The 14,804-nt window shown below is 46.5% G+C and overlaps 5 protein-coding genes across 13 annotated transcripts; 4 read left to right on the top strand and 1 right to left on the bottom strand.

The window, feature by feature from the left end:
- Positions 1–203: 203 nt before the first annotated feature.
- Positions 204–783, top strand: LOC6595535 (zinc finger matrin-type protein 5). Its single transcript, XM_002020634.2, has 3 exons — positions 204–345; positions 432–566; positions 627–783. Exons 1-3 carry the CDS (start codon positions 219–221, stop codon positions 770–772), a joined length of 408 nt encoding a protein of 135 aa, XP_002020670.1. The 5' UTR covers positions 204–218; the 3' UTR covers positions 773–783.
- On the bottom strand, positions 759–2,756 carry LOC6595536. Its single transcript, XM_026988215.1, has 4 exons — positions 1,986–2,756; positions 1,718–1,914; positions 1,038–1,654; positions 759–971 (listed from the first exon to the last, which is right to left on the bottom strand). Exons 1-4 carry the CDS (start codon positions 2,613–2,615, stop codon positions 808–810), a joined length of 1,608 nt encoding a protein of 535 aa, XP_026844016.1. The 5' UTR covers positions 2,616–2,756; the 3' UTR covers positions 759–807.
- A 352-nt stretch (positions 2,757–3,108) lies between these two features.
- Positions 3,109–4,821, top strand: LOC113565696. Of its 2 annotated transcripts, XM_026988538.1 has the most exons (5): positions 3,109–3,229; positions 3,486–3,677; positions 3,745–3,832; positions 3,976–4,303; positions 4,368–4,821. In XM_026988538.1, the coding sequence occupies exons 4-5, from the start codon at positions 4,213–4,215 to the stop codon at positions 4,787–4,789; spliced, it is 513 nt and encodes a 170-aa protein (XP_026844339.1). In that variant the 5' UTR covers positions 3,109–3,229; positions 3,486–3,677; positions 3,745–3,832; positions 3,976–4,212; the 3' UTR covers positions 4,790–4,821. The 2 variants fall into 2 exon arrangements, with proteins under 2 accessions (XP_026844339.1, XP_026844338.1); XM_026988537.1 differs by having other exon boundaries at positions 3,109–3,677.
- Positions 4,822–5,046: 225 nt separating this feature from the next.
- LOC6595635 (RNA-binding protein 5-B) lies at positions 5,047–9,986 on the top strand. Of its 4 annotated transcripts, none has more exons than XM_026989089.1 (13): positions 5,050–5,120; positions 5,261–5,411; positions 5,469–5,786; positions 5,854–6,094; positions 6,155–6,224; positions 6,499–6,572; positions 6,980–7,057; positions 7,510–7,636; positions 7,732–7,968; positions 8,028–8,504; positions 8,556–9,366; positions 9,432–9,681; positions 9,749–9,986. In XM_026989089.1, exons 2-13 carry the CDS (start codon positions 5,272–5,274, stop codon positions 9,863–9,865), a joined length of 2,940 nt encoding a protein of 979 aa, XP_026844890.1. In that variant the 5' UTR covers positions 5,050–5,120; positions 5,261–5,271; the 3' UTR covers positions 9,866–9,986. The 4 variants fall into 4 exon arrangements, with proteins under 4 accessions (XP_026844892.1, XP_026844893.1, XP_026844890.1 ...); XM_026989090.1 differs by having other exon boundaries at positions 5,102–5,120; positions 5,266–5,411; XM_026989091.1 differs by lacking the exons at positions 8,028–8,504; positions 8,556–9,366; positions 9,432–9,681; positions 9,749–9,986 and having other exon boundaries at positions 5,047–5,120; positions 7,510–7,799.
- On the top strand, positions 6,715–14,772 carry LOC113565826 (RNA-binding protein 5-B-like). 5 transcript variants are annotated; one of them, XM_026989083.1, is made up of 13 exons: positions 10,215–10,285; positions 10,426–10,576; positions 10,634–10,951; positions 11,019–11,259; positions 11,320–11,389; positions 11,664–11,737; positions 12,145–12,225; positions 12,296–12,422; positions 12,518–12,754; positions 12,814–13,290; positions 13,342–14,152; positions 14,218–14,467; positions 14,535–14,772. In XM_026989083.1, exons 2-13 carry the CDS (start codon positions 10,437–10,439, stop codon positions 14,649–14,651), a joined length of 2,943 nt encoding a protein of 980 aa, XP_026844884.1. In that variant the 5' UTR covers positions 10,215–10,285; positions 10,426–10,436; the 3' UTR covers positions 14,652–14,772. The 5 variants fall into 5 exon arrangements, with proteins under 5 accessions (XP_026844888.1, XP_026844889.1, XP_026844884.1 ...); XM_026989085.1 differs by having other exon boundaries at positions 10,267–10,285; positions 10,431–10,576; XM_026989087.1 differs by lacking the exons at positions 10,215–10,285; positions 10,426–10,576; positions 10,634–10,951; ... (1 more) ...; positions 11,320–11,389; positions 11,664–11,737 and adding an exon at positions 6,715–7,006 and having other exon boundaries at positions 12,172–12,225.
- The last annotated feature ends 32 nt before the right edge of the window (positions 14,773–14,804 follow it).

Raw genomic sequence — 14,804 nt, 5'->3', positions numbered from 1 at the left:
ACAAAAATATGTGATTGTATGTTTTTTCAGATTTTTTGAACTCTCTCAGGTCTGATCTGTTTTGCCACCAGCATGTTTTAGTGTATGGGTGCACATGCATTATCACGTACTTTGCGTGGTATATACTATACTGTATGGTTAGTGGTAGTACTATCGACTCATGGATTTAACCATCTCTAGGACGAAAAGTTATTGTTTACATTTTCACCCCTTTCCAAATGGGGCAAAGTTATTTTTGTGATTACTGCGGTTGTTTTATGAAAAGTGACTTGAATGTGCGGAAGCTGCACAACAATGGCATATCTCACACGGTGGCCAAGTATCGGTACATGCGGCGCTTTGAAGGTACGAGCTACTATCTCTGCTTGCAACAGAGCGTACCCACTGTCCAACTAACCCACTGTTTGACACTTACATATGTATGTACATAGATCCCGCTAAAATTTTGGCAGAGGAGCGTCTAAAGAAACCATGTCAGCGCTATTTTAAGGGATACTGCAAGTTCGATCTGTATTGCAATTATGGTCATTATAGTGAAAGGGAGTTCAAGAAGCTGGAAAAGCTAGGTACATTCCACGTAGGAAAGGGATTACAAATGGAAATACCTAACAATTATTGTTTTGCAGTTGGAGCGCAGAAGAACTCGAAAACTCGCAAGCGAAAAGCAAAGAAATGGCCTTGGAGAACACATCAGATTGGTCTACCACCGTCCCTGCGTCCAATGGAATTGGCGAAGCTCAAGAAAACCAATTTTGAACTAAACTGGGGCTAAACATATTTAATTTTCGATGTAATGTACATTTATCTTCATCCATTTAATATGCCAATGACTTTATCCATCACGCGGGATATTTTCAAATTAATCCTCAAAATGCGAGCATATTCGTAGTGAAACGATTTGGGGGAATGCCCGCTGAGGTTTTCCTGGTCTGGATCGCACAAATGAGCCAACAGGAAATAGCAAATATGCTCTGAAATATAAAGACGATGATGATGCAACATTACGAAATATTTTATCGCCTTTTCCATTAGCTCACCTTGCCCCTGTTCTACAGCAAAGAAAAGAGGAGTGTTGCCCGCCATCAACTCTGCTGTATTTAGAATATCCAGCTTTAATCGGCGATTCTTGAGCACATCCTTGGTTGTTTCTAGTCTATCGCAGGCACGCTCATAGTATTTGGCAAACGCTTTCTCTGGCGTCAGCTTTGAGTCTGTCGTCTCTGTTGCCCTCCGATATACAGCCCTCCCCTCCAATTGCCGCTCATCTATGCAGTCCAATATGGTCTCTGCCACATGGTACTGATTGTGACGCACTGCCAGGTGCAGGGCAGTGTACCCGGCATCGTTTGTCTGTAGCAAGAGATCCAGGTCAATACGTAGCATTAGTTGCCTTATGGATTCTCTATCAATGTTGTTGATGACAGCTATGTGGAGGGCCGTATTTCCGTTTTCGTATATGTGGTTGGGCACACAGCCGGCTGTTAAAAGGGCTGTGACTAGATCCGGATCACGATCATTCGTTAGAGCAAGTTCCAGGCAATCTTCACCATCAGCGCTAATCATTTCATTGATATCAAAATTGCTATATTTGCAAACAAAAATCTGACGCCGCACGCCATAAATGTCGCCGTCTAGAATATCATCATGAATGGGTCTAAGTAGGGGAAGAACTAAAATCACACATCTGATTTCAAGGTACATGTTTACAATTACTCACAGCAGGCCCTGAAGAGACAAAATACGGGCCTTCTGGAATTCCATAGCCATTATGCGAATGAGTTTTTCATTGTCCATACCATTTTCAATGTAAGAGTAGACACATTCGATACCTTCAGCCACGTTGATGGACACATCCGACATGGTCGAGCTGCGACGCTCTAACGCCGGTCGATCTTCCTCTTTCCTCTTTCGTTCCTGGGAATACAAATAAATTAATGTCCAAACTTGCAATATACAATTGTGTGTCTGTAGCCACTTTGACATACAGGAACTTCCAGATTTCTCTTCTTGGTGATCACGGGAGATAGTTGTTTAGCCTCCCGGTCCTGCTGGGCCATTTCAGCTGCTGATACTTTGACCACTTGTGGCACACAGGTGTTGCGCTTACGACCACGCTTTTTCGCAACTTTCTGAGGCATGGATAGAGCTGGACTGGGACTAGGAATGGGGCTGGGACTGGGACTGGGTACACCAGTCAATGAGTCATTTCTTATCAACCCCTTTACGAGTGTATTTGGCGTCGTATGATTTCGATAAGATGTACTGGGCGATGGTATCCATGGTTCGTCCTCAGTTTGTGTGGAAGCGCTCACTTTGGTCGCCCCACAACAACACTGTTTATTTGGACGCGAGGTAGGTGCAGATATCTTATCGCTCCCCGATCCATTAATAGCATCGATGAGACGTTGTTGTATATCTTTATCTGGTATACGCATGACTTCTCTGATGATATCCTTGTAAACTGGCAGAAAGGCTTTTCGGTGTGTGTACGTGCTGCTGTTCAAAGGTGCGGGTCCAACAGCAACTACAACTGGCGCTGTCTGTTTCAATATCAGGTCTGTTCCAGACGACACCCGCTGTATGCACTGCGTTTTCGTTAATAGCACTTTCTTCATTGCTTTTCACTTTGTACAGCACTTCCAGAAGGAACAGAGCGATGCCTGCAGAGCTGATTATGTTTTGTTTGATTTTCGGGGGAAGTCTACTTTTAGATCGAATAAAATATTATAAAATGGTTTTTCCCCAACACACGCTGCGCAGTGAGGGACTTTCAGTGTTGCAAAGCGCTAGCTTTTGACGTCTTGAAGCACTATACTTAGATCTGTGCGATACTGCGAATATTTCATTACAACTGTAAATGAGCCGACTATAATCGTATATACTATAATAATAATCATATTTTTATAATTTGCAATATTTAACTTGACATCTGTGCCTTGCGTAAACATTTTTTTCTTTCTTTTTCTTAAAATAATTTGGTGTTCTTCAAATATTTTCATCTCTAGATTCTCACGCTACAATCAACTATCGCTATTGTGTGAATGGCAAAAAAGAGTGCCACAAAAACAAAAAAAAAAAAGAGTGGAAGGCTATAAACAGTTGTCTAATCTTAGATCGTTTGATAGAAGTTTGTTAACCTAAACGGTGACCGGGGTGCCTACAAGGCCGCGGATTTACCTCAAGGAGAGAATAGGAATGGACGGAGGTGGAGGAGGTGGCAATGAAAGCGGTAGATTTATCCGTCCTCTCCGTCCTGAGCAGCGCCAGTTCGGACGAGAGGATGGCAGTGATCAGTGTGATGATAATTCTGACCATGATCAGTGTCGGAGATAGAAAGACTACAAGCGCCACAATAACCTAAACAAAAATGGTCATGACCTTTACCGAATTCGAAGCACAACCGACGAAAGCAGCACGTTACTGGACTGCAAGTCCAGTAACCAGTAAGCTGGCTACAAATCTCCTATGCCTATACCTACTTGCAGCCAACCTCGTGGATATCAGCCACAGACCAGAAATGGAATAACCAGTGGAACAAATCTTCCACATAAAAGCAGAGAAGGTGAACGGGAAACCTGAATGAGGGTCAGTTTGGTGGCAACAATATACAGGCTGGCAGTGATGCCCTCAAAATCATCATTATCTTTGGCGTGACCAAGGGAATCACCAAGTTTGAAGTGTGCACAAAGTGTCAATTGTCATACTGGATTCCCTTTAGCTGATTCTCTTTCTAAATACTTTCAGATCACGAGCGCATTGTAAAGGGCTGAATACACGTCAAACGGAACAGCGTCAAAGACTCGATGAATATCCATGGAAATTAATCAAATAAGTAAGAAAATGGACGGAAGTGTTTAGCTATGATTGCAATAGATAATGATAATCGATGAACTTCGAACCAATGTTACAACCCCATCGGATCCATCATCATTTTTTGACGCAAACGTTTTGTATCTGCTTCTGTTTGAAATTTAGATCCGTCACGCGGTATAGCATTTATCGAATTTACCACCGTTGAGGAAGCGAAACAATGGATGGAGTTAACACAGTTATCAGCGCCATAAGCAAGACAGTTAGGAAACCCAACCAGCAGTCGGCAGTGATCATGAAATGTGTGTTTCCGGCTTAGTTATCTCACAGTATAAAATCATAAGATTATTGATTGAAAAGAAGGTCTGAAGAGAAGTACCTCCAAGGTCTAAGACATGACACATGACAGGTCTTGACACGCTCGTTGACTCGATGGAGTTGCACAATGCCTGTACATCGCTGGATCCACCTCTGACCCTAGATGAACGTGCTGGTAAACAATTAAACAATTTTACACAATCTTACACAATTCTCTCATCGCTTTACTTCTGTTTCAGTATCTATCAGCTACAACATCGAAACTGACATCAGCGAAAAAATAACGTCGCTCCTTATAACCTCTACTATGTCCCCTGACATCGGAGGCATTCAGTGTGGAGGTAACCCGGGTGAGACTGCGTACTACGTTCAGTACTACACGGACTACTTCACGGCGACGATAGCCAAGATCGAAAACAGTGGAGACACCAAGTTACCTGAAGCGAACTCTGAAGCGGTAGCCCTCTCGGCTATCCAACGTAAGCAAGAGAAAAATAAATTTATTGAGTCGACGACTAGAGCTGCTCAGAATGTGAGTAGTAGTTCCGCTCCTCTTGGTAGTCGCCGTCAATCAGGTCGCAGTAGAGATCCTTGTTCTGACTGCTGCCGGAATGTCTATTGTAATGCGAGGATCGCTCACGACTACGCGAACGAAATTTAAAATAAATGCATGAATATCTGTAATATAAAACACCTCTGTAAATGTTTTTTTGGATGGGGATTTTCCCCTTAATTCTTCAACCAGCTGTAGTTGCTGTATAGCAGTTTCAGCAGTTTCCCTACTCCGTTTTGCAACACAAAGTATTTCATTTGCCAAAGTACTCAAGCTAGTATCGATAACATGTTGTCTGTTTTGTGTGAATGGCAAAGGAGGCAGAGATTTTTCATCCAGCCTTTTTGTTGTAAGAATTGTATTTCACGCTCAATGAACGGATTTCGGGGAAAAAGAACTCTTTAAATATAATCTTGGTCCTCCCAGCAACGTACAATACGTAAGAAATGTGCAAATCTGAATACGTAACTAGCTAAAGATTAGTTTTAGAGCTTTAGAGCTCGGGCTCGGGAAAAGGGCCCAGCGCGAGACAAATGAGGACAGACAATTAAATATAATTACCGCTCCGATTCGTATCAGATTAGCGTAATATGGATTCACGTTACGGTCGAGGCTTCTCAGGAGGAGGTGGAAATGGCAATGGCAATGGCGGTGGCGGCGGCGGCGTTGTCGGTGGAAACCATGGTGCAGGTCAATATAGACGCTATAGTCGCTCCCGTTCACGTTCCCGGTAAGATACCCTCGTTACGTGTATGCTTTCATACGAGTATGAAATATGTTCTTGCAGCGAACGGAACCGAGAGCACGGTGGGTATAGACGCCACAATTCGCGTTCGCGGAGTCGAGAGCGTTCCTCGCATTACAATAGACATTCCGGCGACAGTCAGGACAAGGATCTCTACCGCGACCTGATCGACGACGACTACCAAGAGGAGCGAAACTACAACTCGCGCAATAACTCTGATAATCGTCAGCATCGAAGCGAGGACAACTACGACCGGCGCGAGGATAACTATGATAACAATCGCGATCAGCGGTGGAAGAACTATGAGCGCCAGTCGCGGGAACGCAACTCCGACTATGATCGGGGCAATGAGCGCAACAAGTAAGACTTGCATTCTGTGATAGCACAAATTTTTGCTGTAACTGAACACTTGGATCCATCGTTTCAGTCGGGGCGCTGACTATCGGCATCATAATAATGGAAACAATGGGAGCAACAACGCCCAGCTGAATAACAACAGGGATCGCGACAGGGAACGGGACCGCGAGAGACGCTACTCCTCCGACGACGATAGCGACAACGATGCGACCGACGAGAGCCAGTATCGCCGCAAGCATCACAGGACCTGCAACGAAGCCCAGAACAATATCATACTCTTCGGGCTTCAGAAGCATGTTACCGAGGCAGACGTAAGAATAAGGTTCTACTGGGAAAAATATCGATCTGTAACGTAACGCTAACCCTTGCAGATCATGGGCGAGCTCATCAAAGTGAATATGGAGCCCACTTCTATACGAGTGATGAGGAAGCAGCCTACAGGTGGGTTACAAATTCGACGAATTTACTATTTATACATACAATTAGGCTAGTCTAAAACCACACGAAGAGCGTGAGTATTGAGTGCCCAGTGCCCAGTGCCCAGCAATGTTGTCAACAGGAAATACAATTCATTTAATAGTTGGCTTACGACAAACATCTACAAAATTCCACATAAACCAAAAGCAATCCCCAAAAAATGTTACAGAACTATTGAAACAACCAACAACATATTTTGACAAAAACATTTTCGTATCTGCTTCTATCTAAAATTTAGGTGCCTCACGCTGTTTCGCATTTGTCGAGTTTAAAACCGTCGAGGAATCGAGACAATGGATGGAAATAACTAAGGTATCACAACAACCAACAAGACTCTTCCTGATTCAGCCACGAGATCGGCACAAATCAAAACTCGGCCTCAACTATAACGAAATCTTCACTTTTAGTTCAGTTCTCCTTGTCGCCCTTTTCAGTTGAGCATTAAGCATTAATCAATAAGCGTTGAGCATCTCCTCATTTCATCTGTTTCTTTATGTCAAGTCAAGTCCAAATTCGGATGGTTTAGAGCGAGAACTGAACTTAAAGTAACCATTTCACACTTATAGCGGTATTCAGAAGGAGCAAACTGCCAGCGACTACATCCGCCGCAAAACACAGAACAGAAGCAACCTGGTGACTGTGTAGCCTGTGAAACTTATAATCCAATCATTCCAGTCGCTAATTCGCAATCATTTCGTTGTCTTCCTTCTCTGCTTTAGGGCACTCTCCAGTTGGGCGATCACCGGGTGTCAATGCAGTACAGCCACACACGGATGTCGGACTGGACTTGTATCAAGGTATAAGCAAATGCTGAAAGATACCAAGATGTTGATACAAGACCAAATCCCATTCTCACAACGTTCCCGCTCGGTTTTTGTTCCATTCATGCAGACCTCTAGTAAAAATAGATCCTTTTCGTAATTAGTTTCACTTAGTAAATATAGTCGGTATCTCCAACATGTATTTTTTCGGTCTTGTGGAGCAGTAGAAGAAATCAACTGCTGAATACAGACCAGAATAGGCAGAGCCTCCGAGATCAGAGGTGTTATTTTATTCGAAAATAAACCTGAGACCCGCGCGCGACCCTTAATAGAACTTTAAGACCATGACCCGCCTGCCATAGAACAGCTTTTTATTATGTGCGTCATGCAACATCTTGGTAATTGTTTAGTCTTTGGTGCAAGCTACCTTAAAATGTCTGCAAGGTCATCAAACTAAAACGAAATCGTTTCTTTCTTTTCTCCTTTAGTGCGGTGCCAGCAATTTTAAGCGCCGCTTCCAGTGCTTCATGTGCAGCGCCTCCCGCGAGGAAAGCGAGAACGCCCTCTGTGGCGGTGGAGAAGGAATCGACGAAGTCACCCGAATCCTCACAAAAAGTATACAAACCAAAAACAATCTCATGCAATGCCATTTTGTTCAGACAGAGAAACACACTCATTAACCTGCCATGCTTACCCATGCACTTTGACAGAGATTATGTTACGCAATCTGGACGCCTTGACCAATGAGGAGGGCGTGCTGACTGCCCTGCAGCAGCTCCAGCCCAAACTGGCCAAATCTGTCAGCAAAGTGCTGATCAGCCGTGATACCCTAACGCAGGCATCGCGAGGCATCTGTTATCTGCACTTTGACACGCTCGTTGACTCGATGGAGCTGCACAATGCCTTGACCGCGCTGGATCCACCTCTGACACTAGATGACCGTGAAGGTAAGTGTCGTCGTCTTGCACTCTATGCAATTCTCAAACATCTTCCGTTTCCGCTTCAGTTGCCATCAGTTACTGCGTCGACGTTGATGATCGGCCGAAAATACCAAATGATTCGCCAGCTGCCACCTCTACAAGTGTGGCCAGCGGAGGTATTCCAAACGGGTCAATTGCAGCTGTGGCTCCCTCAGGGGCTGGTGGAAGCTATACTCTCGCCGACGTTCCCCGGCTCGCCGAGTACAGTGCCTCGTTGTATGCCTCTAATCCAGAGGAGCAGGCGCACTATGTTCAGTACTACACGGACTACTACACGGCAGAGATAGCCAAGAGTGGCCCCTCAGACCCTCAGCTGACGGAGGCCAATTCCGGGGCTGCCGTGGCTCTCTCGGCCATCCAACGAAAGCAAAAGAAGATGAGCAACATTGAGACAACGGCCACAGCAGCCGCTATAGCCGCTGCCCAAGCAGCTGCCGAGATAAAGGCCACATTTGCCACTCAGAATGTTGTCGCCCCAAGGGGAAACGATGGCAAGACTTATCGTAAGTGAATGCAGTAACGACTCAAGCTCCATTTAACACTCTCCCTTGCAGCCGCCCCCGATGTTTCTCGCTACCAGTACGATGAGACCTCTGGGTACTACTTCGACCCGAGCACGGGTCTCTATTACGACGCCCACTCCCAGTACTACTACAACAACGAAACGGGAGCCTATCTGTACTGGGATCAGCGGCGCAGCACCTACATTCTGGCGACTCCTGCCTCCACCCAGGCGGCACTGCAAGAGGTACTGGCAGAGGCCGAGCAGAAGGACGACGATTCCAAAAAGGACAAGGAAAAGGACAAGGAGAAGGACGGTAACAACAAGCACGACAAGGTCAAGGTGGCCAAGAAGATCGTCAAAGATATGGAGAAGTGGGCCAAGCAGCTAAACCAGAAGAAGGACTATACCGTGGTGGCCACTCCCCATCCCATTTTGACAGGAAGCGAGATGTCGGGGCCTAGCACCTCGCGTTCCACACAGGGGTCTTATGCAGATGTGGGTTTCTCCATACTGGAGAAGAAGGAGCGAGCTAAGCTGACTGACTTTATGCCGCCCGCGGCTCCACTGGGGGTGAATAAGCTGTTCAAAGCTTATGGCGGTGGCTCTGAATCGGATGAAGACACTGCGGGGCCCCCAGCGGCGGCTGTTGGGGGATCTAGTGCCGTTGCTGATGAAATGGACTTCGTGGACTTACAGAAACTGACCTGTCTGTTATGTAAACGTGCCTTCCAATCCCTCGAAATCCTGCAGAAGCATTTGAAAATGTCGAACTTGCACAAAGAAAATCTGGCCAAGCTCAATCAAGGTTCAGGAGCGTCTGCTGACGCCGACCCCGATCCGGACAGCGACGCGGGCTTATCGTAAGTAAAAGCTTTATTTTTGGAGGGATATTTCGTAAATTCGTGCATCCTTCTGGACATCTTAGCTATCGGGACCGCGCCAAGGAGAGGAGACTGAAGTACGGGGAGAGCGATCCACCGCCTCCGAATCGCAGTCGGGAGCGTTTCGAGCAGGAGATAAAGACCTTGCAGACGCGTCAGAAGAATAATGCCAGCGCGGCTTCAGCTCTGCCAATCAGCTCGAATAACGTGGGCAATCGCTTGATGCAGAAGATGGGCTGGACGGAGGGCCAGGGTCTGGGCAGGAAGAATCAGGGGCGCACCCAGATAATTGAGGTAATTCGAGTTATACATATGTAACCTATTGCCAGACGCCAGTTCAATGTAAATTGCATATCCGTAGGCTGATGGTCGCACCAAGAGCGTGGGCCTGGGAAACAAGGTGTGCAACCTGCCACCTGGTACCGATTACAAATCCTATATTAAGAAGATGATGAAGCAGCGCTATGAGAATGCCTGAACATTTTATGAGAACGGCCGAAAATGTATTTTTCCAGATTTTAATTATTATTATGTGCTTATTGTGGTATGATACAAATCGAAATGTAAAATAAATGCATGAATATTTGTAATATAAAACACCTCTGTAAATGTTTTTTTGGATGGGGATTTTCCCCTTAATTCTGCAACCAGCTGTAGTTGCTGTATAGCAGTTTCAGCAGTTTCCCTACTCCGTTTTGCAACACAAAGTATTTCATTTGCCAAAGTACTCAAGCTAGTATCGATAACATGTTGTCTGTTTTGTGTGAATGGCAAAGGAGGCAGAGATTTTTCATCCAGCCTTTTTGTTGTAAGAATTGTATTTCACGCTCAATGAACGGATTTCGGGGAAAAAGAACTCTTTAAATATAATCTTGGTCCTCCCAGCAACGTACAATACGTAAGAAATGTGCAAATCTGAATACGTAACTAGCTAAAGATTAGTTTTAGAGCTTTAGAGCTCGGGCTCGGGAAAAGGGCCCAGCGCGAGACAAATGAGGACAGACAATTAAATATAATTACCGCTCCGATTCGTATCAGATTAGCGTAATATGGATTCACGTTACGGTCGAGGCTTCTCAGGAGGAGGTGGAAATGGCAATGGCAATGGCGGTGGCGGCGGCGGCGTTGTCGGTGGAAACCATGGTGCAGGTCAATATAGACGCTATAGTCGCTCCCGTTCACGTTCCCGGTAAGATACCCTCGTTACGTGTATGCTTTCATACGAGTATGAAATATGTTCTTGCAGCGAACGGAACCGAGAGCACGGTGGGTATAGACGCCACAATTCGCGTTCGCGGAGTCGAGAGCGTTCCTCGCATTACAATAGACATTCCGGCGGCAGTCAGGACAAGGATCTCTACCGCGACCTGATCGACGACGACTACCAAGAGGAGCGAAACTACAACTCGCGCAATAACTCTGATAATCGTCAGCATCGAAGCGAGGACAACTACGACCGGCGCGAGGATAACTATGATAACAATCGCGATCAGCGGTGGAAGAACTATGAGCGCCAGTCGCGGGAACGCAACTCCGACTATGATCGGGGCAATGAGCGCAACAAGTAAGACTTGCATTCTGTGATAGCACAAATTTTTGCTGTAACTGAACACTTGGATCCATCGTTTCAGTCGGGGCGCTGACTATCGGCATCATAATAATGGAAACAATGGGAGCAACAACGCCCAGCTGAATAACAACAGGGATCGCGACAGGGAACGGGACCGCGAGAGACGCTACTCCTCCGACGACGATAGCGACAACGATGCGACCGACGAGAGCCAGTATCGCCGCAAGCATCACAGGACCTGCAACGAAGCCCAGAACAATATCATACTCTTCGGGCTTCAGAAGCATGTTACCGAGGCAGACGTAAGAATAAGGTTCTACTGGGAAAAATATCGATCTGTAACGTAACGCTAACCCTTGCAGATCATGGGCGAGCTCATCAAAGTGAATATGGAGCCCACTTCTATACGAGTGATGAGGAAGCAGCCTACAGGTGGGTTACAAATTCGACGAATTTACTATTTATACATACAATTAGGCTAGTCTAAAACCACACGAAGAGCGTGAGTATTGAGTGCCCAGTGCCCAGTGCCCAGCAATGTTGTCAACAGGAAATACAATTCATTTAATAGTTGGCTTACGACAAACATCTACAAAATTCCACATAAACCAAAAGCAATCCCCAAAAAATGTTACAGAACTATTGAAACAACCAACAACATATTTTGACAAAAACATTTTCGTATCTGCTTCTATCTAAAATTTAGGTGCCTCACGCTGTTTCGCATTTGTCGAGTTTAAAACCGTCGAGGAATCGAGACAATGGATGGAAATAACTAAGGTATCACAACAACCAACAAGACTCTTCCTGATTCAGCCACGAGATCGGCACAAATCAAAACTCGGCCTCAACTATAACGAAATCTTCACTTTTAGTTCAGTTCTCCTTGTCGCCCTTTTCAGTTGAGCATTAAGCATTAAGCAATAAGCGTTGAGCATCTCCTCATTTCATCTGTTTCTTTATGTCAAGTCAAGTCCAAATTCGGATGGTTTAGAGCGAGAACTGAACTTAAAGTAACCATTTCACACTTATAGCGGTATTCAGAAGGAGCAAACTGCCAGCGACTACATCCGCCGCAAAACACAGAACAGAAGCAACCTGGTGACTGTGTAGCCTGTGAAACTTATAATCCAATCATTCCAGTCGCTAATTCGCAATCATTTCGTTGTCTTCCTTCTCTGCTTTAGGGCACTCTCCAGTTGGGCGATCACCGGGTGTCCATGCAGTATACACGCAACACGCGCATCTCAGACTGGACTTGTGTCAAGGTACGGCCTGACTTTAACTTCCTGCTGAGATCATGCAGCTAAAATGGTTTCCTTCGTTTTTGTTTTTTAGTGTGGTGCCACCAATTTTAAGCGGCGCCTCCAGTGCTTCATGTGCAATGTCTCCCGCGAGGAAAGCGAGAATGTACTCTCTGGTGCTGGAGAGGGGATCGATGAAGTCAGCCGAATCCTCACAAAAAGTATACAAACCAAAAACAATCTCATGCAATGCCATTTTGTTCAGACAGAGAAACACACTCATTAACCTGCCATGCTTACCCATGCACTTTGACAGAGATTATGTTACGCAATCTGGACGCCTTGACCAATGAGGAGGGCGTGCTGACTGCCCTGCAGCAGCTCCAGCCCAAACTGGCCAAATCTGTCAGCAAAGTGCTGATCAGCCGTGATACCCTAACGCAGGCATCGCGAGGCATCTGTTATCTGCACTTTGACACGCTTGTTGACTCGATGGAGCTGCACAATGCCTTGACCGCGCTGGATCCACCTCTGACACTAGATGACCGTGAAGGTAAGTGTCGTCGTCTTGCACTCTATGCAATTCTCAAACATCTTCCGTTTCCGCTTCAGTTGCCATCAGTTACTGCGTCGACGTTGATGATCGGCCGAAAATACCAAATGATTCGCCAGCTGCCACTTCTACAAGTGTGGCCAGCGGAGGTATTCCAAACGGGTCAATTGCAGCTGTGGCTCCCTCAGGGGCTGGTGGAAGCTATACTCTCGCCGACGTTCCCCGGCTCGCCGAGTACAGTGCCTCGTTGTATGCCTCTAATCCAGAGGAGCAGGCGCACTATGTTCAGTACTACACGGACTACTACACGGCAGAGATAGCCAAGAGTGGCCCCTCAGACCCTCAGCTGACGGAGGCCAATTCCGGGGCTGCCGTGGCTCTCTCGGCCATCCAACGAAAGCAAAAGAAGATGAGCAACATTGAGACAACGGCCACAGCGGCCGCTATAGCCGCTGCCCAAGCAGCTGCCGAGATAAAGGCCACATTTGCCACTCAGAATGTTGTCGCCCCAAGGGGAAACGATGGCAAGACTTATCGTAAGTGAATGCAGTAACGACTCAAGCTCCATTTAACACTCTCCCTTGCAGCCGCCCCCGATGTTTCTCGCTACCAGTACGATGAGACCTCTGGGTACTACTTCGACCCGAGCACGGGTCTCTATTACGACGCCCACTCCCAGTACTACTACAACAACGAAACGGGAGCCTATCTGTACTGGGATCAGCGGCGCAGCACCTACATTCTGGCGACTCCTGCCTCCACCCAGGCGGCACTGCAAGAGGTACTGGCAGAGGCCGAGCAGAAGGACGACGATTCCAAAAAGGACAAGGAAAAGGACAAGGAGAAGGACGGTAACAACAAGCACGACAAGGTCAAGGTGGCCAAGAAGATCGTCAAAGATATGGAGAAGTGGGCCAAGCAGCTAAACCAGAAGAAGGACTATACCGTGGTGGCCACTCCCCATCCCATTTTGACAGGAAGCGAGATGTCGGGGCCTAGCACCTCGCGTTCCACACAGGGGTCTTATGCAGATGTGGGTTTCTCCATACTGGAGAAGAAGGAGCGAGCTAAGCTGACTGACTTTATGCCGCCCGCGGCTCCACTGGGGGTGAATAAGCTGTTCAAAGCTTATGGCGGTGGCTCTGAATCGGATGAAGACACTGCGGGGCCCCCAGCGGCGGCTGTTGGGGGATCTAGTGCCGTTGCTGATGAAATGGACTTCGTGGACTTACAGAAACTGACCTGTCTGTTATGTAAACGTGCCTTCCAATCCCTCGAAATCCTGCAGAAGCATTTGAAAATGTCGAACTTGCACAAAGAAAATCTGGCCAAGCTCAATCAAGGTTCAGGAGCGTCTGCTGACGCCGACCCCGATCCGGACAGCGACGCGGGCTTATCGTAAGTAAAAGCTTTATTTTTGGAGGGATATTTCGTAAATTCGTGCATCCTTCTGGACATCTTAGCTATCGGGACCGCGCCAAGGAGAGGAGACTGAAGTACGGGGAGAGCGATCCACCGCCTCCGAATCGCAGTCGGGAGCGTTTCGAGCAGGAGATAAAGACCTTGCAGACGCGTCAGAAGAATAATGCCAGCGCGGCTTCAGCTCTGCCAATCAGCTCGAATAACGTGGGCAATCGCTTGATGCAGAAGATGGGCTGGACGGAGGGCCAGGGTCTGGGCAGGAAGAATCAGGGGCGCACCCAGATAATTGAGGTAATTCGAGTTATACATATGTAACCTATTGCCAGACGCCAGTTCAATGTAAATTGCATATCCGTAGGCTGATGGTCGCACCAAGAGCGTGGGCCTGGGAAACAAGGTGTGCAACCTGCCACCTGGTACCGATTACAAATCCTATATTAAGAAGATGATGAAGCAGCGCTATGAGAATGCCTGAACATTTTATGAGAACGGCCGAAAATGTATTTTTCCAGATTTTAATTATTATTATGTGCTTATTGTGGTATGATACAAATCGAAATGTAAAATAAATGCATGAATATTTGTAATATAAAACACCTCTGTAAATGTTTTTTTGGATGGGGATTTT

The sequence above is a fragment of the Drosophila persimilis genome, unplaced genomic scaffold (assembly GCF_003286085.1).
Source record: "Drosophila persimilis strain 14011-0111.01,24,50 unplaced genomic scaffold, DperRS2 tig00000191-arrow-pilon, whole genome shotgun sequence".
Taxonomy (NCBI): domain Eukaryota; kingdom Metazoa; phylum Arthropoda; class Insecta; order Diptera; family Drosophilidae; genus Drosophila; species Drosophila persimilis.
The sequence above is the reverse complement of the archived record's forward strand: the minus strand, read 5'-3'. Positions and strand labels throughout refer to the sequence as shown.

Coding starts and splice junctions, on each gene's coding strand:
- LOC6595535 (XM_002020634.2), top strand. CDS start 219: ATGGGGCAAAGTTATTTTTGTGATTACTGCGGTTGTTTTATGAAAAGT. Junction 346..431: donor GTACATGCGGCGCTTTGAAG/GTACGAGCTACT, acceptor GTATGTACATAG/ATCCCGCTAAAATTTTGGCA. Junction 567..626: donor CAAGAAGCTGGAAAAGCTAG/GTACATTCCACG, acceptor ATTGTTTTGCAG/TTGGAGCGCAGAAGAACTCG.
- LOC6595635 (XM_026989089.1), top strand. CDS start 5,272: ATGGATTCACGTTACGGTCGAGGCTTCTCAGGAGGAGGTGGAAATGGC. Junction 7,637..7,731: donor CACCCGAATCCTCACAAAAA/GTATACAAACCA, acceptor GCACTTTGACAG/AGATTATGTTACGCAATCTG. Junction 7,969..8,027: donor GACACTAGATGACCGTGAAG/GTAAGTGTCGTC, acceptor TTTCCGCTTCAG/TTGCCATCAGTTACTGCGTC.
- LOC113565826 (XM_026989083.1), top strand. CDS start 10,437: ATGGATTCACGTTACGGTCGAGGCTTCTCAGGAGGAGGTGGAAATGGC. Junction 10,952..11,018: donor CGGGGCAATGAGCGCAACAA/GTAAGACTTGCA, acceptor CCATCGTTTCAG/TCGGGGCGCTGACTATCGGC. Junction 14,468..14,534: donor GGCGCACCCAGATAATTGAG/GTAATTCGAGTT, acceptor GCATATCCGTAG/GCTGATGGTCGCACCAAGAG.
- LOC113565696 (XM_026988538.1), top strand. CDS start 4,213: ATGACAGGTCTTGACACGCTCGTTGACTCGATGGAGTTGCACAATGCC. Junction 4,304..4,367: donor GACCCTAGATGAACGTGCTG/GTAAACAATTAA, acceptor CTTCTGTTTCAG/TATCTATCAGCTACAACATC.
- LOC6595536 (XM_026988215.1), bottom strand. CDS start 2,615: ATGAAGAAAGTGCTATTAACGAAAACGCAGTGCATACAGCGGGTGTCG. Junction 1,915..1,985: donor AGAGAAATCTGGAAGTTCCT/GTATGTCAAAGT, acceptor TTGTATTCCCAG/GAACGAAAGAGGAAAGAGGA. Junction 972..1,037: donor TGCTGTAGAACAGGGGCAAG/GTGAGCTAATGG, acceptor TTTATATTTCAG/AGCATATTTGCTATTTCCTG.